At 38.8% G+C, this 27,500-nt stretch overlaps 2 protein-coding genes across 3 annotated transcripts in view; both read left to right on the top strand.

The window, feature by feature from the left end:
* Nucleotides 1-17,100, top strand: part of LOC135226563 (laminin subunit beta-1-like) — a 26,094-nt gene extending 8,994 nt beyond the window's left edge. Inside the window, exons 2-7 of one of the 2 annotated variants that reach the window (XM_064266241.1) lie at nt 1,324-1,447; nt 1,654-1,784; nt 2,073-2,241; nt 5,658-5,786; nt 15,072-15,224; nt 15,942-17,100. In XM_064266241.1, the coding sequence (XP_064122311.1) occupies nt 2,200-2,241; nt 5,658-5,786; nt 15,072-15,224; nt 15,942-16,187 (570 nt within the window). In that variant the 5' untranslated portion in view covers nt 1,324-1,447; nt 1,654-1,784; nt 2,073-2,199 and the 3' untranslated portion in view covers nt 16,188-17,100. Of the gene's footprint in view, nt 1-1,323; nt 1,448-1,653; nt 1,785-2,072; nt 2,242-5,657; nt 5,787-15,071; nt 15,225-15,941 lie in introns of those variants that run through there. The other variant, XM_064266240.1, reaches the window with a different exon arrangement.
* The window catches only part of LOC135226561 (laminin subunit beta-1-like), a gene marked incomplete in the record, with an annotated part of 308,726 nt that overhangs the window by 180,307 nt on the left and 100,919 nt on the right, over nt 1-27,500 (top strand).

The raw sequence follows: 27,500 nt of genomic DNA, 5'->3' as shown, positions 1-27,500 counted from the left end.
TGGATCACACACAAAAATCATTTCGTCCCGTTGCATCATATGTAAAGAATTTTTTACTCTCTTCCGGGGTTTCCCAAATCAAAGCCTGCATGGTACACTCTGTTGTTTACCTGTTGATCGAAGATTCGTGGTTTTCCTTTATATCGGAATGACTGTAGGATTTGGGCTGTTTTCCGTTTTGTTTCAGAGTATCCTTGTGATGTTATGTGTAAGACCCACTGTCATTTGATTTCACTGATAATTTATTTTTCACTTTCCCTTTTAATGGGAAGCTTTTTTCTTTCCTCGCTTTTCGAAATTATCACGTCATCTCTAGAGTAGACTATGAACTCTTGTTCGCCCGTATTCTCACTTGGCAACACTTCTGGCGAAATTTCTTCGCACTAAGATGAATGAGATTTTTTAAAATGATAATGAGATTGTGGTGCTAAATGATTTGAATAATGATTGACGATTTTAGAATGAACGTTTCTGGGCAACGAAAATAAAAACTGAAAATGATGTTCACCCAGCAAAGGCCAGATTATATTCAATTTACAATCAGATTTCTCTTCAAATCGATCTTATTCTTAAATGCAAATCTTCTTCCTAGCTTAATAAACCCATTTTTTATATGGGGTCGCCATTACGAATGAGTCGTCTCCATCGATTTCTGTCTTGTGCCTCGTTCTAATATCCACTCTCTTTATCCTCATTAACTCTGCCAACTCTCTTCCTCTTTCCTGTCATAGACCCAATATTGAGCTGGCCTATTCTGATCACATTTAGCGCTCGCTTCTTTAGCTGCACCCGCTCATGATGCAGTAGCCCTCGCCTTGTCACAGAGTTAGGGCGATGTGTCTGTGCGTCGTTTACGGAGTACGCCCTAGCCCTATTCTCATCAATATCACGACTCATTCCATTGGTTTTGGCGTGGGTTTTTACAGTCGGATGCCCTTCCTGACACCAACCCTCCCTATTTATCCGGGCTTGGGACCGGCACCCATTGAGGCTGGTTTGCCCCCACAGGAGGCTAGATTCTTAAATGCAAATAAAAAAAGAAAAGTGGCGATTTTCCTAATAGACATTAAGACAGTTGACTAATATATCCTATGTTTCGGAATAAAATAGTATATATGACAATGGTTATATATCATCTTTGAATTGCATTTTGTACTATATAGTGAAGTTTTTTTTAAATTTCAGAACTTGTAACCAATAATCTAGAAAGTGATTTTCTGTATGAGGGTACTTAACCCATTAAGTAGCTTGTACAAACTGTAGCTTTGTAATTCATTGCATAAATTTCAGCACCTTTTTTAAATCACTTATTTCTTGTATTAGGTTACACGCACACTGCACCACATCCTTGTGACCAGGGCTCTTGCATTCCTGCCACTGGTAACTTACTCATTGGTCGACAAGAAACAAATGGACTACTACATCCACTTGCGGCCTCGCCAGAAGGGTTGGTATAATTATACATTTTGTTCATTAATGGATAGCTTTCTGACTTGAGAATCAAAATAGTTTATACTCATGTGCTTGAACTGTTTTCATAAAGTGTAAGACATAGTGAAAATAATTTTCTTTCCACAGATGTTGTAACAGCTAAAAATTTCAAGCTGTATACTTTGCGAAAAATTCATTAAGTATCCTTTCTTGTGTTCACAGGAACGATACTGTATTGTGTCCCATTTGAAAGATAGAAAAAAATGTTTCTGGTGTGATTCTCGTGATCAGTTCGTAGGTAGTCCACAGTTTTCCCATAGAATTGCAAATATAATCCATGGAACTGATTCACGGTAGTTAAATACAACTATTGATCCATGCACAATGTTTGATAAAGTATAAATTGACAAAAAAAAAAACCTTTTCAATTATACTTACATTACAAACCAGTGATATACATGTATTATCTGTGAAAATGAGAGAAATGAAATCATTCAGAATTTCTGTAAGCAAGCAAAGGATTAATTAAAGCAATGTATCATTACATACTTCCCTTTGTACTCTTTGTTGTAGCCAATTGAATTAGCTGTAATTATCATGAAAAACTTTGTGTTATTGAGAAGTTATGTTTATTTTTACAGTACACAAAGAAGAACGTGGTGGCAGAGTGAAAACGGTGTAGAAGACGTGAGTATACGGCTTGACTTGGAAGCAGAGTTTCATCTTACGCATCTTGTCATCACATTCAGGACATTCAGACCAGCAGCCATGCTTATTGAAAGATCTTTCGATAAAGGCCAGACATGGAAGGTACTGTATTGAAAGGCAGATGTTTTTTTTTTATAGTACCTTTATTAATGCTGTTATTCAAAGAATATAGAAAGAAGTACTTTTCATGAAAGCTAATAGCCTGAAAGGTATATTATTTATAGGTGCACTTTGTTTTGGTTTTTGTTTTTTTCATATCAGCTGTTTAACCTCTGGACTGTGAGTCACAGCTTGACCTGTCATGACTGTAACATCATCTCCCAAGGGTTTTTATCAGCATGGAACAGAGATGTAACTCATCACATCTCGTCTTATACCGTTTTCTTTGAAAGAAAGCTATATTAATATCATAAGAAACAACAAATATAAGTTTCTATATCTGAAGAATATTGGTAGGAGAAAAAGTTTGTTAGTTTTTTATTAACACAATTACTAGTAAAATATCTTTCTTTCCAAAACAAGATAGAGTAGAACAAACTCTTTAGCCTTAGCAGGCAACACTTCCAAGAGAAGAACACTCCAAAATCAAACCAGCTGGTGGAAGGGGCCCTTTAGCTTTGATAGGCAACCCTTCTAAGAATAGTTTACTCTGAATACAAACCATATTCTCCAACCTTAAGCTGTGCCATAGTCATTGTACTGTGGCCTTGGTTTTGAACTTTCTTGCTTGAGGTTACCTACAATTATGCATTTTCCTTTTTTTTTCACTTTCCTGGTTTTTTCAAAAATTGTGCAGGACAGGCTGATGAGAAGCAAAAGTTGCTTGGTGGTTTGTCAGAAAAGTCCCTTCTTTACCTAATGTTTTCTTTCTAGGTTTTTTATAATTTCTAAATCCATCCTGACTGCCTTCCCCCAGTTTTTGTGGCAAACCTGGCAGGTTCTTATTTGCCTTACAAAATTAGCTGGCTTCACCTTGTCGATCAGTTGCATCCAGCACTTTTTTCAGTGACATATGGTGAGGTTTATTTGTACTTTCAACAGAATTTGTGTAATTAATGTAAATGTTATTGTTGATTTTATTATCCTTGTCTATTGTTCTGTTGATTTTTTAAATGTTGGTGTTGTTATGAGTCTACATATTTATGTATTTATTAGTTTTGCTACTGATTTCATCATGTCAATTTTAATTCTTTCGAGAGATAATTGAACTGAACCCTGGGCATACTACTTTTTATCTTAAAAAAATTTTAGGGGCTTAGGCTCAAAAGTACAGTACTTACTAACAAGTCAAGGGTTGAGATTTTAATCCTGGGGTTTGACGACATTTACTTTATTTATCATCGTAACATCCCACATGTGCAAGGTATGGCTGTATACACTAAGTCTGGATAACCTATTTATTGTCAGAAAAATTTGGAGTGAGTTGCCTTGAAGTTCTTTCTTTAAAGATTTTCAGTAAGTTATATAATGTTTACATATTTGTTGTTTACCTCAATCCAAATATTGACAATTCTCTATATATGACTGTCTCTTGGAGAGAATTAGTAAAGCTCAAACATGATTCAAAAGCTTCATTTTTTTATTTGTGGAGGCTGCAATGCAAAGCACAGCGAGTGTTCTAATTCAAACTCCACATATCAACATGGCAGATCAACTCTTGAGTTCTGTGTCTCATCCGATTTTGTCCAACAAAATGAGGAACCCATTCATATTTATGTATAGTAATAGATTAGATTTCGTATTCACAGGTGTTCCAGCTATTGTCAAGTCCAAGATTTGCAAGTATATACATAAGAACTTCTGATTATTGTGCCATTGAGAGAGACATATCTGTCAATCATTATATTCCTAATGTAATTGTTGGAAAAACAGTCTGGCTGAAATCCAGAGCCAGCTGGGATTGCATTATTGAAGCCTTTCAGGAATGTAATATTTCCGATGCCATATCAGATCCAGATCCCAAGAAGTTAAATGAAATGCTGATGTCTATGTTAGTAAAGTATATCCCTAGAAACATCATCAAATTCAGGACAAATAACCAGCCATGTTTTGACAATACAGGTAGATGAGCTTCCCATGACAAACAGACCAATTTTAAACACATGGAGACAAAATTGTTCAAATGAATATTATACAGTGCCATTTTTGTAGTGTGCTGTAAATAGAACTTACTATACAGCCAAGAGAAATTACAATACTAATTCCGTGAAGAAGAAACCTAAAGCAATAATTACTCAGTGCTTTGAATCACTGATGTGGTTAAACTGATTATGTATTAATAATGATAATCCATGACTTCCTGTCCTGCATCATCTTGAAAGTCATCTACTTCTATATCAACTTCTTTTCTGACCAGCTGCTCCTCATCTCCCTTCATTTTATACCCAATCCATATCAATCTTTGTGATCGCATCATTTATTAAAACATTGATTTTAAGTTGTTACATTTCACACCACTCATCTTTACACCCTCTATTACTTCTTGATCTCTGATGATGGCACTGAATTGTCCTCCTGACCTCAGTACCTAGCTTTTTCTCTAAATACAATACTTCCAGTCATCCATGACAGTTTCAGTTCGACCATTAGCTGTTGGAAGGCTAATAATTAGCCAGCTCCATGATCAGCCCCTTTTCTTTTATAATCCTTTCACTTTGGAAGATACCACAGAACTTTAACTAAATCTTCTTTTGGATCCTGTAAACTGTTTCTCTTTGTATCTGCAATTGAACAGAATGCTAAAAAGCTATTCCTAATTCTGCATAAATAGTGAACTGGAATTAGTAAACGATTATGTAGTTTATTTATTGTATGAACACAGAAACAGCTGAAAAAACTGTACCGATGTTTCATGAGATAGACCCTGCTTTCTACATGTACTAGTAGTGGTCTCTTCCCAACTCCACTGACTGGCAACTCTTCACAGCTTCATCTTACTGAGGCTAAAGAATGATATTCAGAAGTATATGGGTGTGGAGCTTTCTCTCATTGCTTAATTCTCACTGTAGAGGACATAACACCTTTTTCAAGAGATATATGCCTTATCCAACCATTGTTTTATGAGTGATTTACATAGATAAAATAAATGGTTGGTTGTTATGAAACAAAAATTATTTTAATCTTTGTATGTTTAATAAACCCTTGTTATTTCACTCCAACCCACAAATATTTCCTTCATCAGTTTTTCAGTTTAGTTAACCATATAAAGAAAACTTTTACTATATACCCAAATTATGTTTTTATTCACATCTGAAGTTAGTTTAATGACTAAGTAACATTATTGTTGTATTATAACATTTGTGAAAAAATGGCGTACTGTGCCTACAATATTGCACACAGTTTTATTGCAAATCCATTGGAATTCTATTAGTTATTAGGACAACTTCCCCTTATATTACTGTTTGGGCCAGAAAGGTTAGCTACTTTTATGACGAGAATTCTTTAATTAGCACGCATGATTAGAGAAAATGCATTTCAACTTTGTCGCTTTACTGTATGTTTTCATGTACTTTCAACAGGTTTATCGGTACTTTGCATATGATTGCAATGACGCTTTCCCCGGGATACCAAAAGGACCTCGTAGAGCAATTAATGATGTAGTCTGTGAGTCAAGGTACTCTGCAGTAGAACCTTCAACTGGGGGTGAGGTATACGTCATTCCAAATTTATTTTTTATGGTATTCAGTATGTTTCCCTAGTTGGATAAATTTGTTGATGGATATTAATATCAAGCTAACATTTGTTTGTTAATTTGTTAATAAACACTGTATTTCTAGTCAACAGGCAGACCATTCAGTCTAAGTAGAGATATAGTTAACCCTTAAACGCCGAAGCGGTAAAATAAAAATTGTCTCCCGTGTGCCGGAGGTGTTTCAGAGTGAGCGAGGAAGCGGAAAAAATATTTTTTTCAAAAAATCACAGCGCGCTTAGTTTTCAAGATTAAGAGTTCATTTTTGGCTCCTTTTTTTGTCATTGCCTGAAGTTTAGTATGCAGCCATCAGAAATGAAAAAAATTATCATTATCATATATAAATAATGCGATATATGATAGTGCAAAAACAAAATTTCATATATAATTGTATTCAAATTGCGCTGTGCGCAAAACGGTTAAAGGTAACAAGTTAATTTTTTTTCGTTGTAATGTACACTAAATTGCGATCATTTTAGTATATAACACATTGTAAAACGATAAAAGCAACACAGAGAAAATATTATCACAAAATAATGCATGAATTCGTAACGCGCGGACGTAAACAAACATTTTTTTCAAAATTCAACCATAAATCTAAATATTGTCCTAGAGACTTCCAATTTCTTTCAAAATGAAGACAAATGATTGAATATTACTATACTGTAAGAGTATTAGCTTACAATTGCAGTTTTCGACCATATCTGACGAGTTAAAGTTGACCGAATGTCGAATTTTTTTATATATTTTTTTTATATGCAATTATTTCGGAAATTAGAAAAGCTACAACCTTCAATTATTGTTCGTTTTATTCTACATGAAATTGCGCACATTTTCATATATAAAACTCTATGAAATGCCTCATATGAAACGGAGCAAATATTCCGAGAATGTGACGTACGCATTTCGGAGATTTATGGCGGAGAATCCGCGCGCGGAGGGAAGGAAAGTTTTTTTACAATTGCAATTGCGTTTTTCGACCATTTCGGTAGAGTCAAAGTTGACCGAACATGTTTTTTGTTCTATTTATCGTGAATTATATGCAAATATTTCAAAAATGAGAAAAGCTGCAACCTTCAATTATTTTTAGTTATATTCTACATAAAATTGCACACATTTATATATATAAAACTTTATGTAACGGCTAATTTAAAATGGTGCAAACATTACCACAATCGCACGTATGATTTTTTCGGAAGAGTTACCGCACGGACGTAAAGAAAATGTTATTTTTTTCATAAATTCACCATAAATCGAAATATTGTGCTAGAGACTTCCAATTAGTTGCAAAATGAAGGTAAATGATTGAATATTACTAGAATATAAGCTTTTTTAGCTTACAATTGCTTTTTTTGACCATTTCGGTAGAGTCAAAGTTGATCGAAGGTTGAAATTTTGGCACTTATCGTTATTTATATGAAAATATCTCAAAACTGATAAAAGCTACAATCATGAGTATTTTGTTGTTGTATTCTACATAAAAATGCGCACATTTTCATATACAATACTCCATGTAACGGCTAATTTTAAAATGGTGCAAACATTACCACAATCGCATGTATGATTTTTTTCGGAAGAGTTACCACGCTGACGAAGGAAAAAGTTTTTTCATAAATTCACCATAAATCGAAATATTGTGCTAGAGACTTCCAATTAGTTGCAAAATTAAGGTAAATGATTGAATATTACTAAAATATAAGAGTTTTAGCTTACAATTGCGTTTTGCGACCATTTCGGTAGAGTCAAAGTTGACCGAAGGTTGAAATTTTGGCACTTATCGTTATTTATATGAAAATATCTCAAACTGATAAAAGCTACAATCATGAGTATTTTTGTTGTTGTATTCTACATAAAAATGCACACATTTTCATATATAATACTCCATGTAACGGCTAATTTAAAGTGGTACAAAAATTATGTCAAAGTGACAAAATAATTTCCGAGATGTGTCACAGATACTTTTTAGTGTGGCAAGAAAGAAATTCGCGCTTGCGCGCCTGCATAACGATTGTAAACAAAACAACACCTTGATCCGTGAACTCCCAGCACCCCCAAGGGGCGTGATTCAAGAGTTTTTGGCTGGTAGGCCTAAAAGTATTTTTCTGCAAATTTTTAAAAAAACTTTTGTATGTCGACGTAAAATACGTCCAGTCGGCACCTGAGAGACAAAAAATGTCGACATAAAATACGTCCAGTCGGCATTTAAGGGTTAACAGTGGTCGGCTCCCTGCAAATGGTTTCATGTATAAGTACTTTTGAGCATGCATACATGTTGGTGTGTGTTAGCAGTCTACCAATATGACTTTTTGTCATAATTAACTTTTTCTGAATTTTGTTTTATTTTATCTAATGATAGCAGTTCTCTTTATTACAATGTTTTTCAATTGACAGCAAAGAAATATAACAAATTTTCAAGTATTTTTTTCTTTATGGGAAAAAGTCCTTGGCAGAATAAAATAATTTTTTATTTTTTAAGGATACAAACTATTCAGTGCCAAAATAAAATATTTAAATGAAATTATTTTATGCAAATCATGCTCTCATAATTTGCACACATGTGTGATCTTTGCCTCGTTCCAGACACTTCAAACTTTTATCAAACAGACAAAAGAGGTACAGTGGTGCCTTGGTACTCACACTTAATCCGTTTAGGTCATGAACTTGTAAAGAATACCAATTTATAATTTACTACTGATCAGCCTTTACTTTGTAAAGATTATGAATGATATATTTCCAGAAGGCTGTTTGAATGTTCAATTGTGTGAGTGCTGAACAAATTTTGTCCATTAGAGATGATGTAAATTGGATTTATTCACTCAAAGCCAAAAGGAAATTAGAATGTAAGCATTAAATTTTTAATTTAACAAGCCAAGCAAAGGTCATACTAATCAAAACCTAAACAGAATTAATAGTTTAAATAACAAGTTTGAAGTAGGAAAGCCTATTTTTGGTAGTTACTGTTGAGTCCTCAAGAAGTTACCCTTTCCTTGGGCTATCCAGAGCTCCATGGTAACCAGACTAATGTCAAAGAATTCACTTTTAGCTGGTCTTGTGGCTGGGTATTTATGGAAAGAGTAAGGTGGGGAAACAATGTCAAAAGTGACAAAGTTGCTGAAATATGTGGTGGCCATCCATCAACTGACAAACAGACTGAGAGGGTTTTAGACAAGTGATGAGATGAGAGGGTTTTAGACAAATGATGAGATGGGATAAGGACACAAAAAAGTATTAATCATAAAGAAAAAGGTATAGGAAGTGATCCCTTACCCAAATCCTGTGACTTTTCATCAAGGAAGTGGGAAGGTTTTGAGGACTCAACAGCAACTACATAAAATATGTTTTCCTATGTCAAAACCTGTTTTTTGATAGGATAGTTGTTGTTTTGTCCTCAAAGAACTTCACAAAGAAATTGACAGGTGACAAAAAGCTCTCTAATTTTTGGTCTAGGGTTAACTCACAAGTTTCAAGACCCCATTCTTTATTCCAGATACCTTTAAGTTTGGTAGCAAAGAACAAGAGACAAAGTGTGAGCTTATGTATTTTAGGTTGAAGTTCTGTGGTGACTTAACTAAGCATGCTGGGTATGGTTGCAGTATTGTCAAACCTTCCCCAGTGATACGTAGCATACGTGGCATGTTAGGTTTGCCACTGTAACTCCTATGGGTCAAGGACATCCTTGCCACATAGTGTAGTCAGATTTGTTTGAGCTCGTGGCAATAGAGTTGCTAGAGTATAGAAAAAATGGATCTTCTGGAATGTCTGTTGTGACCTCTAGGTAAACCTGAAGTGCTTGAACTGGGCGTAATGTTTTGGCACCCGTTTACATAGTGCACCCTGTCTAAGAGAGCCCAGTTTGCTAACACAAGCTCCTATGCAAATGCAATCAAGAATATTGTCTATTGTAGCTTGTGAGTTGTGGTTGAATTGGATCTGCTGAATTGAGGGGCTGATCAAAGTCTTAGCATCTCCTTCAGGGACCAAGTAATTGGAACCTTTCAAGAGTGGGTTTTTGCAGTGCAAAGGACTGCAGAAGGCAAGTGACAACTTCTATACAAGTACAGTCAATCCCAAATTGATAAGTCACTGGTTCCATTAATGCTGCCTTGTATGACATGATAGTCGTAACTGCAAGGCTTTTGTCTTCAAAAAGGATAAGAAAAGTTTAAATTATTTCTCTAGAATATCTGACTGGGCTCTTGGTATAGATATAATCTAACCATATCTTCCGTACATACTGGTATTGCCAGCTATATTAAGTCTAGTTTTTGCACTGGGTACCTAGCAATGTTGGGCGAGCAATTGTCATGGTGACTGATATTTAAAAAATCCACCCTTGAAGGCCTCTGCCCAAAAAGGAGGATCCGTAAATGACTTTCCCTTCTACTGACTTGGATAAAACAGCGTTCTTAAACAAAGGAACCAACGCCTGTTGGCTAATTTGGGGCTATTAAGTACAAGCTGTTTCCTTTGAAGGTTAGTGGCTTGCTCAACTCCTTTGAAATCTGGAACAATGGAGGAAAAAAGTATATTGTCCTCTATTTGTCCCAGTCTTGTAGGAAGACATCTCTTGCTGTTGCTTGACTGGCAGTTTGTGATTCTCATATGTGGCGAACAGGTCCACCTCTAGTTGTGGGAACTTGTTGGCTATTTTCTGAAAAGTGATTGTCTAACATCCTCTCTGTTGAGGCTGTCGTTTTCCTTGATAGGGAGTCTACTATTACATTGAGAGACCCCGTAAGGTGAATTGCAGACAAGTGCCACTTCCTTGCTTTTGCCATCGAAGGATGGCTAGCATTATCATATTGAGAGGAGGTGAGTATCCTCCTGACCTCTTGATGTAGGACACTGCAGTGATGTTGTCTAGAACCAACCAAATGTCTCTTCTTGAGATTTGAGTTTTTTTTAAGAGACTAAAAGACAGCCACCAGCTCCAGGAAATTGATATGACAATTCCTGAGTAGCTGACCACCTCTCTACCACCTGGCGATCCTCTAAATTTCCTCCCAACCTGTCAATGAGGCATCTGTGTAAAGTGACACTTGTACTGACTGAGGAGTCAGGGTGACCTATGTATATCGCCAGAGATTCCTTTTGGGATCAAGGCTGAAGTATCTCCTCAACTTTATGAATCTTTTGATGGGGTCGGTCTTGTCTCGCATCTTGTTTGTTGCGTGTAGTAGCTAGAATTTTTATACATTCATTTGTTGTAATCTGATTATTGGATTTACTATTGCCATTTGGAAACTCTGGGCTGCGCAAGGCATGTTTTGAGGATTTGCTTTATTCTGTTTTGAGTATGATGGGGAGAGGCAACGGACCGTGACAAGTATCCCAAAACAGTCCCAGCTACTGAAGCTTCTGCTCGGGTGAGGTAGGATTGTTCCATTTTTATCATAAAACCTTTTGAATATAATCAAGCCACTGCTCTTAGGTTTTTCAAGCACATATTTTTTGTGGGCCCCCAGATTGACCAGTCATCTAGATAGGCTATTAGTTGTGTTCCTGATTTCTCAAAGAACTACCGTTACTAATTTTTTTAAATTTCTTAGGGCAATGTTTAGCCCACAGGGCACAGCTTTGAACCTGTATATGTCTTTCCCTATCCAGAACCCTAGGAAGGGATGGAAGGAAATGGCGACAGGGACATGCCAATATGCATCTTTCAGATCTATCGTTGTCCAAGTACCTTTTAGAACAATTGAACATACTAGTGCCATGGTATTTATCTGGAAAATTTGGCAAACATTGTGCTTGTTTAATGATGATAGACCTAGGATCACTCTTCGTTTGTGCATGGTGGCGGATATACAGTGGACCCCCTGTATTCACGTTCTCCAGATTCGCGGACTCACACATTCGCGGATTTCTCTCAGGAACGTTTCCCTGCATTATTCGCGGAAAATTCGCGCATTTGCGGTATTTTTCTATGATAAATATCCACAAATTCCTGGGTTTTTTTATGAATTTCATCATAAAATGCACTTTTTGTGATAAAACTATTAAAAAAACCATGTAGGAAAATTTTTAGTGGGTTTTTCTTGAGTTTTAACTAACAAAATAGGCTGTTTTTAGCATTTTTATAGGGGTTCCAAACATTCGCGGGTTCTAACTATTCACGGGGGGGTCTGGTACGCATCCCCCGCGAATACGGGGGGACCACTGTATGCATGTTTCTCTATGGCTCCCATTAACAGGGCTTTCCTGCACATAACCATCTAGAGAGGGGTCTGATTTTTGGAAGAACCCCTTTTACTGAAGGGGGAGGGGTGAAACCATTTCCACCCTAATCCATTTAAAATTAATGCTGTCTCCAAGGGGAAGACTTCTATTGCCTGTGGTGTCACTAAAGTCGACCCCCAACCATACCATTCCTATTGGTATCTGCCTCTTCCTCTGCCTCTCCCCTTGATAGGCATTCTAGTTGTTACTTCTCTTTTCCTATAAGAGGGTCTTTGGACCTTGTGAAAAAGATTTTCTTGCTGTTGGTGTTATCCTTTTGTGAGGTATTGTCCCTTCAGAACACCTACCTGTATTTGAGGAAAAAAACTTTGGGTAACTGAAGGCTTACCATTTTAAGTGAGCCTTTGTTCATAAATGGAACAAACATAGTCTTCAGGATAATCTTCTTGCACCAGCTGGAAATCGGTTAAAAACAATCAAAGATTGTAAAGCAAGGAATCTGTGGTATCTGGCAACCACCTTGGAGTGTAGTCGCTTGCACTCCTTCCTAAGCCAGTTGCTTTGTTTGCCCGAAATCTTTGTTTCAGTGTGTTTGTGTGTGTGCCTTGTTTGATTATCATGTCGTCCTCCAATTCTTCTAGGCCTTGTCAGCGTATGTGCCTGGGCATTCAGGGATTTCTGTGCTCCAGGTTTTTGACTGCTACCATTAAAGATCCCCCTACCACAGTGCTGATCTAATTTTTGTACCATTACTAATCCTTGCCCGGAATGTCGTTCCTGGCCTATGTCACAGTGAAAGGCATTCTACAAGAAGAGGGAGCATCGTAGAGTATCTACTTGTCCTTCTTGGGAGGGTTTTTCACCTTGTGGACGGTTCAGCATCCCCTTCTTCCAGAAGCATTCCCTTTGTGTCAGTTGTACCGCTGTCTCCTTTTGGGTTTTTGTTTCCTAAATTCTCATTTTTCCCAAAAGAGAGTACTATTCTGTACAATTCTGTCAGCGTCCTTGCTTGTTAAGTTTTTAACCACAATAGACTCCTCAAACTGGTCCTTAGAAGGAGTTCTTATGTAATAATGATGGTACATAGAGAAGGGACTAGTTGCAACCCTCTAATGTTTCCATTTGCACTTTTGTGCTACACTCCAAAAAGTCATAGAATGCTTAACATAAACAGTTGTTCTGGAACATTTTGGAAGCCTTTTGATGGCAACTTCCAGCAATGTGGTAGAGGTTATAATACTAAAGAGGTGGATCCTATTATGACATTCTACTGAGGCTGTCAACTCTGAGATTCTTCTTCTCATAAGGTGCATATAAAGTATTGGTGTGTAGCTATAAATAAAGGGGCGCCTTTCCCCTTCAGAAGGGAATTATAGTATTGACCATTCCTTGGTGGAGTTTCCCAAAAGTGGGATGACCATGGCAAATGGTTTTAATTCTGCCATTGTCTCTGGTCTTTTAATCACTACAAAATTCTGAAAATTTATCTTTACAAGATTGATAATTTTGAAAATGGTGAGGAACAGTGTTGCCAGATATTTTATAGTGAATAGTTGTACAATTAGGCTTCAAAATGTCATACAATCACTGGCACAGGCTGTACAATGTTAATTTTTGCCACAAATTTTATAAGTAATCAAAAATTATAAACAGATGTCTCATTTTTATAAGAACAGTAGGTGACCATATAATAATTGTATTAATAAAAACAGTAGTGATTATGATGACGATAATATCACATAACTACACTATTATTCATAAAATTGCGTCACTAAAGTCTTCATCTCCATGATTAATTAAAAAACTTTGACTACGTTGTTCAAGTAAAAGGGTAGAGAGAGAGAAAAAAAAAGAGGTTCATAAATCATACTCGAATAACTTCAAAAATAAATATTTGATATTCTTGAATTATCAAAACAAAAACCATGAACTAAAATAATTCAGATACAGTACTTCAAATGTAATGAAAAGTATCAACTACTCTATACTGAAATATATCCTATATACAAAAGAAAGCAATTGATGAATGTAATTTTTAAAATCTTTTTAGAAAAGAAACCCCCTATTCTTTGCGGATTTGAGTTGACAGCTAACAAGGGGAAGGAGTAATCCTTATCATCCTGCAATTTACACGTGTTTGAAAAGAGGGGTGTGTAGTCTTTGTGCTGATTGGTGATGATCAAGCTTATAAGTAAACAGTCAAAAACAAGTAGCTTAGTAAACTCGACTTTTTCTAAAAAAAAAAAAAAAAAATTTTAAAAAAAAAAAAAAAAACTTTTAAATAAAATAGAATGATAGAAAATATACAGTATATTAGAAAATCAATAATTTATTTAAAATGTCGAATATATGGACTAAAAAGTTGTAAAAATTTGCCAAATAAATAAAAATATTATAGGATGTCCTTAGAGGATGAATGAATGGGGAAAGAGGTAAAGTAAATTAATCTTTAAATCCCCAGAGCCACAGCTGAATTGTGCTTGAGAAATAGAGAAGTACACAAAATGTTTTTGTTTTGGGCATTTTTCTTACTGAGAGCAGTGAAGCTGTAAGACTGTTTTATATGTACTAGTGACAATGTTTCTTATCTGAAAGAGAAGGCTGAGGTTACAATAAAGAAATACATATACATATCTACAAACTATTTCCTTGCTAGGTTTCTTAACCTTGTTGGGAGAAAATTTAATTGATTACAAATACAGAAAGAGATTTTGTTACATCAAGTGCCAGTCTAAACATGGGCAGGTAGTTATTACTAAGGCCAGTAATAAGATATCAGTGTTTCAACATGCCATGTCAATTTAAACGTGATATGTATGGCAGTGATTAAAAGGGATCGCTTCTGTGGTGGATTATTGAACTAAAAGAGTGACTTGAGATTTCATTTGTCGTGTGAATAGTTCATCACTTGGCTAAGACATGCCATATTAGTAATTGTATTAAAGTTAAAGTGATATGTTGCGATTATAAGTAAAATGCTATGTTTGAGTTTTGTAACTTGATAATTTTACATATGTATACTATACTATTTATTGCAGCTTTTATTAATTACTTCATTTTTTAGGTAATTTTCAGGGTTTTGCCACCAAACATTCCCATTGAAGATCCATATAGTGATGAAGTGCAAGATTTGCTGAAGATTACTAATTTGAGAATAAACTTTACAAAGCTTCATACTCTTGGAGACCAACTTCTTGACAACCGAAAGGAAATAAAGGTATATTACTGTATTACTCTTCTAATACACTATGAATTAATTAAAGGTGAAATTATTTGTGGTACATGGTCTTTCTATTTGTTAGTAATGTGTGCTAATCAGTTTTAAATTTATTTTGTTAAGTATCTCATAATTTTTGTTAAGTATCTCATAATTTAAACTGAAAACATCGTTAATAATCCGTACCTCAGTAATATAATCAGCTTTATGGGTTTCTGTTGATTATTTCAGTTACTACATATTTCAATGAGGACAGCTTGTTTGTAATTCTTGTTTATCAGTCATGAAGAAAAATGAAGAAAACTTACTGTCATTATTTTAATGTCTTTCTAGTTACTTATAGAGTGCATTATTTTCCATCTCCTGTGGAAGAAACTTAATTTGAATATAAAATTGTAAAAAACTGTATTCATCTTCATTGAAAATGTGTTTCAACTATGTGTTATGTTCTCAATGTTATTAAAAATGAAATTGTAATTAAATATCCCAAAAGAATACTAAAAAGATTGAAATTTCAGAACCAGGAAACAGATTTTTAAGGTTATGAAAGTTATATCCACATTTTGTTATTAAATAATCATGTGGAACTTGGTTTCTTTTTTTTATCTTGTGCCTTTCACCATGGTATTGAAGTACCCTTCCTCATCATTATGTATTTAGCATAATGTATATGTTTATTTATACAGTTCTAAATGATTTTCATTTTTTACTTTACAGGAGAAATATTATTATGCCATACATGAGATGATTGTCAGAGGTTCTTGTTCCTGCTATGGTCATGCTTCCCGTTGTCTTCCTCTGGATGGTGTAGAAGATCAACCAAATATGGTCCATGGCAAGTGTGAATGCACACACAACACAAAGGGACTTAATTGTGAGAAATGTGAAGATTTTTATAATGACCTGCCATGGAGACCTGCAATACAGCAGGAGTCTAATGCTTGCAAAAGTAAGTGCTGGTAATACAGGCAGTCCCTGGTTATAGGTGGACTTGGTTATCAGCGATCTGGTTTTATGGGGCTTGTTAAATGCTGAAAATCTATTTTTGGCGCTATAATGCTCTGATTTTTAGTTATCGATGCTGATAACAGAGTTATAGAGCCTATAAATACCTAGCAGAGGATCCATTACCTTGTCATTGGCACAATAAGCACCATAAATCGTTGATTTTCGGTTATCACCAATTTTCAGTTATCATCAAGCATTTGGAATGGAACAACTGCTTATATGTGATCTGGTTTTATGGCTTTTTACTAGGGCCAAAAATCAGTGATTTTTTGCTGCCATATTATGCTGATTTCTGGTTATCAGTGCCGATAATAGTAATGGTGCCAATACATACCTAACAGAGGTGCCATTAACCAGTTATCTGCATTAAAATTGGATTGTTGGTGCCATAAGCACCATAAACAGCAGATTTTCAGTTATCGGTGATTTTTGCTTATCATCAAGCCGTCAGAATGGAACCCCCACCAATAGCCGGGGACTGCCTGTACATATATGAATTAATTGCGTCTGAATATTTAAGTAAGTTGTAAGAAACAAAATTTGAAGGGTGAAGGGTTAAGAAAATTCATTTTAAGTTTAAATTAAATGTAATTAAATGTAAGTTCCAGCTAGCAGGACAAATATATTAGAAATTTTGGCATGCCAGATTATTATGTACTTCTCTTTTTATAATGTTACAATTGTACTGAATTCAGAAATGGGGATGAAAGCACAAACAAATGTACAGTAGATGTAGTTTTATATAAGATAACTGTCTTCCTTCAACATGTTCTTTTATGTTGGTGAGATGACATCTAGTGTAATCTCCTATCAGTTAGTTTTTTCACTTTCTGGTTGTGGCTACTTAATAAATGAACCTTCACACTAATCTGGCAAAATAAATGAACCTTCATACTAATCTGGCAAATATCTTGACATTGTGTTCAAAGATGCTACAGGGGCTGTATCTTTAGATATAAGTTCACCGATGGGCTCATTTGATTGTAGTTGGATTTAGTTTAAAGTGGAGATGGATCAGATGTTCCTGATGTTAACATGTCAAATGAGTGATATTTGAAATCCCAGACCAAGTGAGATGGTATTCACCATGATTGTAAAGAGCTCAGGCGGAGCAATATTTACAGAAATTTGAATGTTGTTGGGTGTTTAAAAATGCTGCTTGCAAGCTTGCCTATCAGGAAATACAAGAAGCTTATCATTTATGAAGGAACAATCGATTGGACTTTTTGTGGTGTATTAAAAAAAAAAAGTCAGTTATATGCATTTTTAGAGGGTGTTTCGGTATGTGCAGATTTTTGGTATTCGCGGTTGGAACAACTATCAGTTTTATAATGTGGCGGGATCACAAGCTTAAGAGCAAGCAGCAAATCTCCCCCACATAAACTTAATCTGTCTGGCTACCAAACCCACCCTCAATCACACTTTCCTCTTTACACTACAAAATACAGCAGGACAATTGACCCATACCTACATAGCTATAGGCTAGCCGACACACAACCACCGCTGACAACCAAACACAAACCAACCGCCCGAGACCCACAACCCCACAACAACTCAATAACCCGACAAATCACTGCAGACGAACACCAACAGCCCAAAAGAACACGACAACCAAACGACTTCCCCCAGCACAACAACCCGCCAAAACCAACACTGCCCCAACCACCACTCACAGACACCTAAAATGCACTCCCAACCTCTTCAACTTCACCAAAACCAGACAGACACACACACAACAACCTTACAACACCAAAATCAATCAAATACCACAAAACCAACTAACAACCATCGGACAAATGCTGCAAAACCAACTCTGTGAATTCACTAACTGCCTTGCTTCTTACGACTCGTAACAGACCTCCACTGACATACCACAGACGCCATAACAGACATACCTCCGACCGCCATTTAACAACTCCCATTTATTCTTCCACCAATCTCTCTTTCTCTCTCACACAACTTTTGGAGACATTGTCAAATATAAACTACTATCATTACTCCTCCATATTACCTCCCCCATTACATTTGACAATGTCTCCTTACACTCACAGCATCCTCACTAAATTGCCTTTCGCAACACCCAAGGATGCTCAGATGCAGGCCCCCTGGATCTTGTTTGAGGACCATCATACACTCCTTCAGTTACATCACCATTCACTTCTTCTAAACCACTTTCATTCAAACTCCCATTATCTCCCTAACTACCATCCTCCCAAATTCCATTCACTACTTCACCAATGTCTTCTAACTCTGGTTCCAACATCTCCCCTATTTCGGCCACCAAACCACTCAGTTCACTCTGTCAAACTACAGCAAAGACTTATCCATCCTATCAACTACCTCCTCACTACTCAGTTTCCTTCTCATTGAAGTCCTATTTGTCCCTGTCAACTCAAACCCCCATACACTACAAGTATCATTCATTCCCTCAAAGTCATCCATAGCACATGCTTTATAAACCGTTTGCATCCTACCACCAACCCCTCTACCATGCCATTCACGCTTTTCCCTTCCAATTCATCCCTCCACACTTCCGTTTTCTTCCATACTCAACCAACACCAACTGTCGATCTCCCAGACCCATTTGTTCACCGACAGTCGGCTCATACTTATTCACCCTCAACCACACACTCATCGCATTCTCCCGAACATACTGTGGTACTTCCCTCCACTTACAGAGCTGGTTATGGTGTGCCCTAACCTCATCCATTCCCCCACCTACTCGCAATTTCCCCAAAACATAACTCAATCCACTCGGCCCCACTTCCAAAATCTCAAAAGGCCCTTCAAATTTCTCCCTTACTTTATTCACATTCATTCTTCCCATCTCAACCACCTCTTTCAACACGTTATCCCCAATCTTAAAACTCTCAAACCTCTTCACTCGCTTTCTTCCACAAATCCCGATCACCTTCTGACAGACCCAACTGCGGTCTGACAATCCTTTCAAAATTCAACACATATTTACAAGCAATGTGGCATTATATACCTTTACTCTTCTGCAATGTGGTGTTATATACCCAAACTGCACGTCCTACATACATATCCCAATCCTTGTCGCCCTTACTCATCATTCGCAAAATCTCAGTCATCGTCCTAACAGTCCTTTCAGCCAACCCATTCGCACTGGGCATATACGGAGTAGAATACACATGCACAATACCCCATTCCTTCAACATTTCTTCAAATTTTCATCCCACAAACTCAGGTCCATTATCACTCAACATTTTTGCCGGCTTACACACACACATGGGCAACATCACTTGACCCACCATTCGTGCAACAGTTTCACTCCTCTTATCTTTTGATGGGAACCACATAGGCAAATTTACTCATGTGATCCACCATCACAATCATCCCCACGTGTCCTCTCGCAGTCCTAGGCAAAGAACACAATCAATCACAAGCATTTCAAACGGCTCTTTCATCTGCAATTGCAAAACAGGTGGACTTGCATGCACACTCTGATACTTTCCCCTCTGACAGTCTTCACACGTGACAGCCACATCCACACAAATCTTATTCAACCCAGGTGCATACAATCTCTCTCTCATGCACTCCCACAACTTATTTTTCCCCATATGTCCAAACCGATCATGCACCAACAAACACATACTCACAGCTGACTCAACAGAAAACAATGGCACATACACTTCCCTGTCATACACCACTTCCTGATGCAAAAAGTACACTATGTTTTTGCACACCACAAAACGTTTAGCAACCCTCTTATATACATCCAACTCACATGGCCAGTCTTCCACACGCACTCCTCCCAAAACACATTGTCGCAACACACTCATCTCCAGGCACTTATTTTGCATTTCCTCAATCTCTTCCTCACTCAACAAATCATTCTCACTCCTAGCAATATCAATTATACCCACAAAGTTTGCTACAAATACATTACCATCTTGAATCCTAGCTACTTGTCTGCCCCCCTTTCTAAGAATTCCATTTTCTATATCTACAACTATATCGTGGATCCTCATAAAATCTATCCCTATTAAAAAGCAAGATGGCATATCATTTTGGATTCTAAAATTAGTATTAATAATACTTACCTGTATAATTTATCTAGCCCTAAATCCCCAAAAACCGCACCAAAATTTACCACATTGGCAACCCTGTTACCTCCTATTCTCTCCGCCAGTTGGCAACACTGCCGTTGACAGTTACAAAACCTTCCCTGAAAATCAGTTGTGATAGGCAGATCGTGGGGTAGGATGGGTGGGACTAGATAAATTATACAGGTAAGTATTATTATTATAAATTTTAGAATAAAAATTCCATATTAATAAACATTACCTTAATATAATTTATCTAGCCCGATTAACCACATTGAAAAGGAGGAGGGAATCTGAGTACAATTTCCCCTTCGGACAGAATAGGACATGAAACAATCAAATAAATATATATCATAGGCAGTTAAAAACTCAACCCGAGGTCTAAGATACTAAGAACTCAAAGTCTCCTACCATAATGCCACAGAACTGCGGTAGTAAAGGACAAGGAGTAAGTGTATAGTCAGTCAGTCTGTACTAAAGTCAGGTGACCGACCAGGTGACCAGTCAGACAAAATGATGACAGCAAGGCTGCACCCCGATGACTTTATCAAGCACTTCAACGACACCTGCTCTCTCACGAATGTCTGGCGCCAAGAGAGAGGATCGGGTATTGACAACTCTTTCCCTGAAGGATGAGTGCCTGGACTGCCTGGGCGATTCAAAGCTAAGCAAACATTGGGGGTGTATCAACGCAACCCAACGTCGCCAGCAGCGATATTGGCTCATGAGCAACTCCTGACTCGAGCTTTCTGGTGCCAAGAGAAAGGAGCGCGGAGCAAAAAGGCAACTCAGTCCCGAAGGATGAGTGCTGGGAGTCCAACCTGGTCTCATGTTAAACGATCATCTGAGGATGTATCAACGCAACTGACGTCGTCAGCAAGAAACTCAGGGCTACTAAATGTCAGCTGATCTCGCACGAGTGTCTGACTCCGAGAAAACAGGTGAGACAAAAATTAGATGGTGAATGAGTCACCAGATGACAGCAGACGATCCATTAACTAATTCCCTATCCAGAAGGACAATGGAAGAAGCGTGAGTCGTCAGGACAAGCGAACCAGTGGCTAGTCCTAGGTCGGCATCGACTTTGGGAGAAGCATAGTTGCCAGTGCCGACAACCCAGTGGCTGGTCCCATGTCACACTGACAATGGAAGCAGCATGAGTTGTCAAGCAGCTAGTCTTTGTCATCAACAACACCTAAATACCAAACTGCCTAATTCCCATTATAACTAAACCAAAAACTGCCATAAGTTATAATGTAAAAACAAAAAATATATACAACAAAAAAGAAAAAATAATATACAGGTAGCAACCAAACATAAAACTGGAAGACTACCCAATTCTCCTGTCTGACGACCTGTCCTGCCATCACCAACGGGCCCAAGGAACGAAGGTTGCCTAGAACTAGAGAAACATCCCTCGAGTAAAAGGAGGCAAAAAACAGAATTAGTACGGTAAGTCGCCGCCTCAAGCACCTTGGCGACCGAGACGTTCTTCATAAAAGCTACTGATGTAGCAACTGCTCTAATACTGTGTGATCTCGGCATCTGGCCCTCACAGGCAGCTGAACCACCAGTTTTAATAATAAGATCTCTGAGAAAAAAGGATACACCATTTTTTGATATAGGTCTCTTGACATTTCAGAGTGAAACAAACAGATGACGGGGACGACCCTGAATGTCCTTCGTCCAGCGTAAATAGCATGAGAGCGCACTAACAGGGCAAAGAACTAATTCCTCATTTAAATTACCGACAAAGTCGACCAGCGACTTCAGCACGAAAGACCTGGGAATGGGAATATCAGACAATTCAGTCTTTGCAACAAATTCAGGAAGGTATGACAAAATCATGTCTTGTCCAGATCTAGCAACCAGAAAAGAGAGTGCTTGCAGTTCACCCACCCTCTTGGCTGTAGCCAGCGAAACGAGGAAGAGTGTCTTAGAAGAGAGGTCCCTTAAATTGGCCGTATTCAGAGGCTCAAACGGAGGGAACCTAAAGACTTTAAGGACTTTATCAATGTCCCATGTCGGAGGAGAACACTGCAGACTGGGTCGGGGCAACTGTCCCACCACTCTGGAGGAGAACCCTTCATGCTTGGAGAATCTCCTGACAGTCTCCAGGCATGAAGATGAGCATGTGAAGCCTCTGATGGAACCGATGAAAATGGGGTTGTTTGAGAAGATCTGGTCTCTCTGTCAGACGAATGGGGGGCTCCACCAGAGCTTCCATTAGGTCGGGAAACCACTTCTTTTGTGGCCAGAAGGGGGCAATCAAGGTGAGATCCAGATGCTTGGTTGCTCTCACTTTGTTGAGGACTGACCTCACCAGAGCGAACGGAGGAAATGCATAGGCTTGAAGGCCCTCCCAGTCCTGCAAAAGAGCGTCTATTCCGGCACTCTGAGGAGTCTGGTAAGAGGCAAAGATGATCTGGCACCTAAAATTCAGTGGGGTGGCAAACAGATCGACTGTGGCAGGCCACTTCTTACTGAGCCTGTCAAAGACTTCCTGGCAAGTGTCCATTCCGACCCTTGAACTTCATTCGGTCTCGACAAGGCGTCTGCTAAGACTTTGTAATGGCCCAGGATAAACTGAGGGACCAACGTAATCCCCGTCTTCTGCCCAACACAGGATTGATTGCGCTTCTTGAGTGAGAAGGTCTGACTGTGTGGCATCTTGATTTCTTAAGTATGAGACTGCTGTGGTGTTGTCGACGAAGATCGCGACAACCGACTCCAACAGTTGATCCTGAAATGAAAGAAGGCCTGGGTACACTGCCCTTAGTTCCTTCCAATTTATTGACATGATCCTCTCTTGCTCTGACCAAAGGCCCGAAGCGGCTTCGGAGCCCAGGTGCACGCCCCAACCTTGATCCGAGGCGTCTGACCAAAACATTAGGTCCGGCAGAACTGAAAGAAGAGATGTCCCTGACTTGAGGCGGTGAACTTGCATCCACCAACAGAGATCCTTCCGACATTGTGGAGAGGAGGCGACTATCGTGTCCTCGGACACGAAATCCCACGACTGCCGAAGTGTTGACTGAAGGGACCTCATTCTGAGACGACCTCCGGGAACCAGTTGGATGAGGGATGACAATTGGCCAAGGAGAGTCCTCCAAAGAGGCTGCATTATGGCTGCATTATGGAGGACAAAAATTTTTCGACTAGACTTAGAAGCTTTATCCATTTCGGAGCGGGAGAAGCCCTCAAAATCTGGGAATTCAAAACAATCCCCAGATAAGTCATGATCTGGCAAGGGATTAGACTGGACTTGTCGATGTTGATATGAATGCCCAACTCGACACAAAGAGACAGAACTATCTCCCTTGACCGGAGACATTTCTCTAGAGATTCGGCCTGGACTAACCAATCGTCCAGATACCGAAGCATCCTTACATTTAACTGATGCAGAATAGCTGAAACAGGAGCCATCACCCAAGAAAAGACCTGTGGAGCAGTGGTGAGGCCGAAACAAAGGGTCTTGAACTGGAAAACTCCCGAGTCCGTGAAAAACCAAAGGTAAGGTCTAAACAGTCTCCATTCGGAACTTGGACTTTAGAATGAACTTGTTCAAGACCGAAAGATCTATGATGGGGCGCTAGGCACCCTAGGCCTTTAGAACTACAACACCCATGAGTAAAACCTGGGAGAAGGAGGAGCTCGCTCTATGGCATCCTTCTCCAAGAGAGCCAAAAGCTCCTTCTCCAACGCTTGACCCCTGATTGAGTGCGGGGAATAACTGCTGATCTTGAGAGGACGATTGGAAAGTAGAGGTCTCGAAACAAAAGGGAACTCGCAACCTACCTTCAGGACCTCCACCACCCAAGCATCCACTGCTCTCTCCTGCCAAGCTGACCAATGGCAAGAGAGACAAGCTCCTACTGTGGTCTCCGGGCGAGGTAATGACTCCTACTTCCGAAAATTCTTACGCGGAGGGAAGGAAGAAGAAGAAGAAGAAGTTCCACCTGGAGGTTGAGCTCTTCCCCTGCCCTTAGAGACATGCCAAGAACCTCTCCCTCGTTTCAAAGAGTGAGCACCAGAGGAGGAAGCTGAGGCGCCAGAAACCTGAGATGTACTCTGGAAAAACGAGCCAGAAGGAGGAGGTTGTTGGGCTGGAGCAGAAGGTACGGATCTGACACTAAACTTACGCTTACTCCTTGAAGGAACGGGAGGAAGACCAGAGGAAAAAGCCCTTGATAAGGCCCAGTGAGCTTGGGAAGAGGCATCACCTTGATGTTCCTTCGAAACCTCAGATATATCAAATAGGGAATCGCCAAAAGGAGAAGAGGACCACAAACAGTTTCTCTGAATCTCCGATACAGAGGGTAACTGCGACAAATACAGGCTACACCTTAGAAAAACAAGAAAGGCCTGCATTGAAGCGGCAAGCTCATTCTGATGTACAGAATTTCTCAAGAAGAGGAGCATTGGGAGGAACAAACCTGGAGTCCTTGATATACATTAAAAGACCTCCGAGGACCCACATATTAAAGGATTGAGCTTCTTGTAAGGGGCTCATAACAGACTCCATGGCAATAACGTCTTTGATTGAGACCGAGACCGAAGCTTTGGAAAGCAAAGGTTGACCAGAAAGTCGGACAAAATCAGGATTTGGTTTTGGGGGGTCGAGAGAATGAAGTATCATCCGCCACCTGATAAACTCCTCTCCGGTGTCGTAGAAGAGAAGAGAGCTTCCTCTTCCCTTCCCCGATCACCTTTGAAAGTTTAGCGGCGACGTCCGCCTTCACTCTCGCGAACCTCTGAGCAAGGGAAAAACGTAAAAACTCCCGCGACCGGGAAGGACTGTCAAGAAAAATCCCTTCTGTAATACAAAGAGGCAGAGGCTGCTTCTGCTTAGGCCTCACCTGAGGAAGAAAACTCAAAATTACATAAAAAAGTTTCTTGAACTCGACATCATGACCGCCATTCAAAGAAACATCAATATCACAGGAATCCACGTCATCATCATCATCATCATCGTCAGTTCCTAACGGAGAAACTTCCCCTGAAGCAAGATCCTGACGACTAGCTATCTTAGGTCTAACACTAATACCCCTCCCCCCTTCTCCTAAATAAGCGCCCTTTGGCACTGTTACGGGACTAACAGGGGACACATTGGGTAAAGAATCGTCAGGCACCTGCCCTGACCGGATCCCCACTAGGCCTTCGCCACGACGGGGTTCACCGTTACCCATGGTGCTGTCGACAGGTACCTGATGAGGAGCTGAAAATGAATCTAAAAAGAGTGTTAGACATTCTAGTAAAAGCTTCTTTAAAATTCTCTAACAGCTTGTTAAACTTAGCTGAAATGTCTCTATCTAGCTAAACTAAGCTGTAATTTTTAAAACTTTTGTTTCCAACTATAGTTTCCATCGCCAAAACCTTTGAATCAACATCAGAAACGACTTCACTATTTACTGGTTGTACAGGTGCAAAGCATCAATTAATTCGGAATCGGAATCACACGATAACAAAACCAAAGAGCCAGAACCATGAGCGCACAAATCAAGGAAATCATTAGATACAGGTCTAGCTACCGATTTCTTTTTCTCCTTAATAAATCTTCTACGCTGTAAGATTCTTTGATGTTTCATATAGGCTAAGTTGTCAAGTCTTACAAAAGTCACAACGATAAGTCAAGTCACAAACCTGTCCACGACAAAAGCTACAAATGTCATGGGGTTCATACTCCCTGCTACTCATCCTTGTCCCACAAGCCAGCCAATTCCTGATGTTGCTGGTAGAAAGAAGCATCGTATTATCTTGGCAATCCATTGGACTGTTGGACAGGTCACGTAATTCCGGGTCGTGCAAAAATTCGTAATATAATATAAATACCACAATAGAAATAAAAGTTAATTCACTATTTCGTGGATGTAATACGTGAGTGGTAATTAACATAAAGTCGCATTAACAATTAATGAGAGCTTTAAAGGCACCAAAAGGTTTAGGAAATTTATAAAGAGCGGCCGTGATGTAAACAACACGGGCGCTTGTTAACAACTTAATTTTCAGGGAAGGTTTTGTAACTGTCAACGGCAGCGTTGCCAACTGGCAGACAGAATAGGAGGTAACAGGGTTGCCAATGTGGTAAATATTGGTGCGGTTTTTGGGGATTTAGGGCTAGATAAATTATATTAAGGTAATGTTTATTAATCTATAAAGTTAAGCATTACTTCAAGATCTCCCAACCTAACCTTTAACCATACCTCTTCCCATTCTAAAACACTTCCTTGTCCTAACCCATGTATTCTCACACTTGTAGACTGCCTTTTCACTTCCCAATCACATCTCTCAAGTTCACTCACCACTGACCCAATCACCAAGGAAACCTGTGCCCCTGTGTCAACCAAACTACAGTACTCACTATCATTTACTTGGACAAACATCACCATTTTCCCTCGAGTCCCATGCATACACACATTCACTATCACGTCCACCTGGTTATCCACATCACAATCCTCCTCATCACATTCATGCTAAGTTAATTCCCTATTTCCACAATTCTGACTCAGATCTCCTTCACAGTCCCTTTTTGTAACCAACCAATTACAACCACGTTCCCTGCACTGAATCATCAAAACCCCACGTTCATTACCTGTACTCACCCTTCCTCGATACTCAACCGGTCTGTTCCATCCAAAATACAACAACACTTTTATTCCAAACAACTCAGCTACTGCTGACAACAATTCATGCAACTTGTTCCTCCGCATATGCCACTGCCTTCTGCACATCACTCATCAACTTCACTCGCAATTCATTCACAATACCGGGTACCTCTTCAACCAGACCCTTACCTTCCGAGTTTTTCAATGCTGAAAACAAACATTCACACACTCTGTCATTCCCTTCAAACCTCTCTTTTACAATTAACCCCTCAGGTACCATATTCGGATCCCAGTCACTTTTCACAACACCACTGTCCTTACCATGCATCCTAGACATCTTATCAGCAATCACATTTTTACTCCCGGCACATATTCTAAGCTAAAATCAAACTCACTCAAATCCTCAATTGTCCTCGCAATCCTAGCATTCACATTTTCCTTCTTGATCATGTAAACTAACAGCTGATGATCTGTCCTTATGACAAATTTTACCCCATACAAAAACACTTTCAACGCTTTCACACAAAACCTTATTGCCGCAAGCTCCTTCTCAACCACCGAATACTTCAGCTCTGCTTTATTAAAAGCTTTACTCA

Source organism: Macrobrachium nipponense, chromosome 14 (genome assembly GCF_015104395.2).
Source record: "Macrobrachium nipponense isolate FS-2020 chromosome 14, ASM1510439v2, whole genome shotgun sequence".
Taxonomy (NCBI): domain Eukaryota; kingdom Metazoa; phylum Arthropoda; class Malacostraca; order Decapoda; family Palaemonidae; genus Macrobrachium; species Macrobrachium nipponense.
Note: the sequence above shows the minus strand (reverse complement) of the source record. Positions and strands in the feature narration are given on the sequence as shown.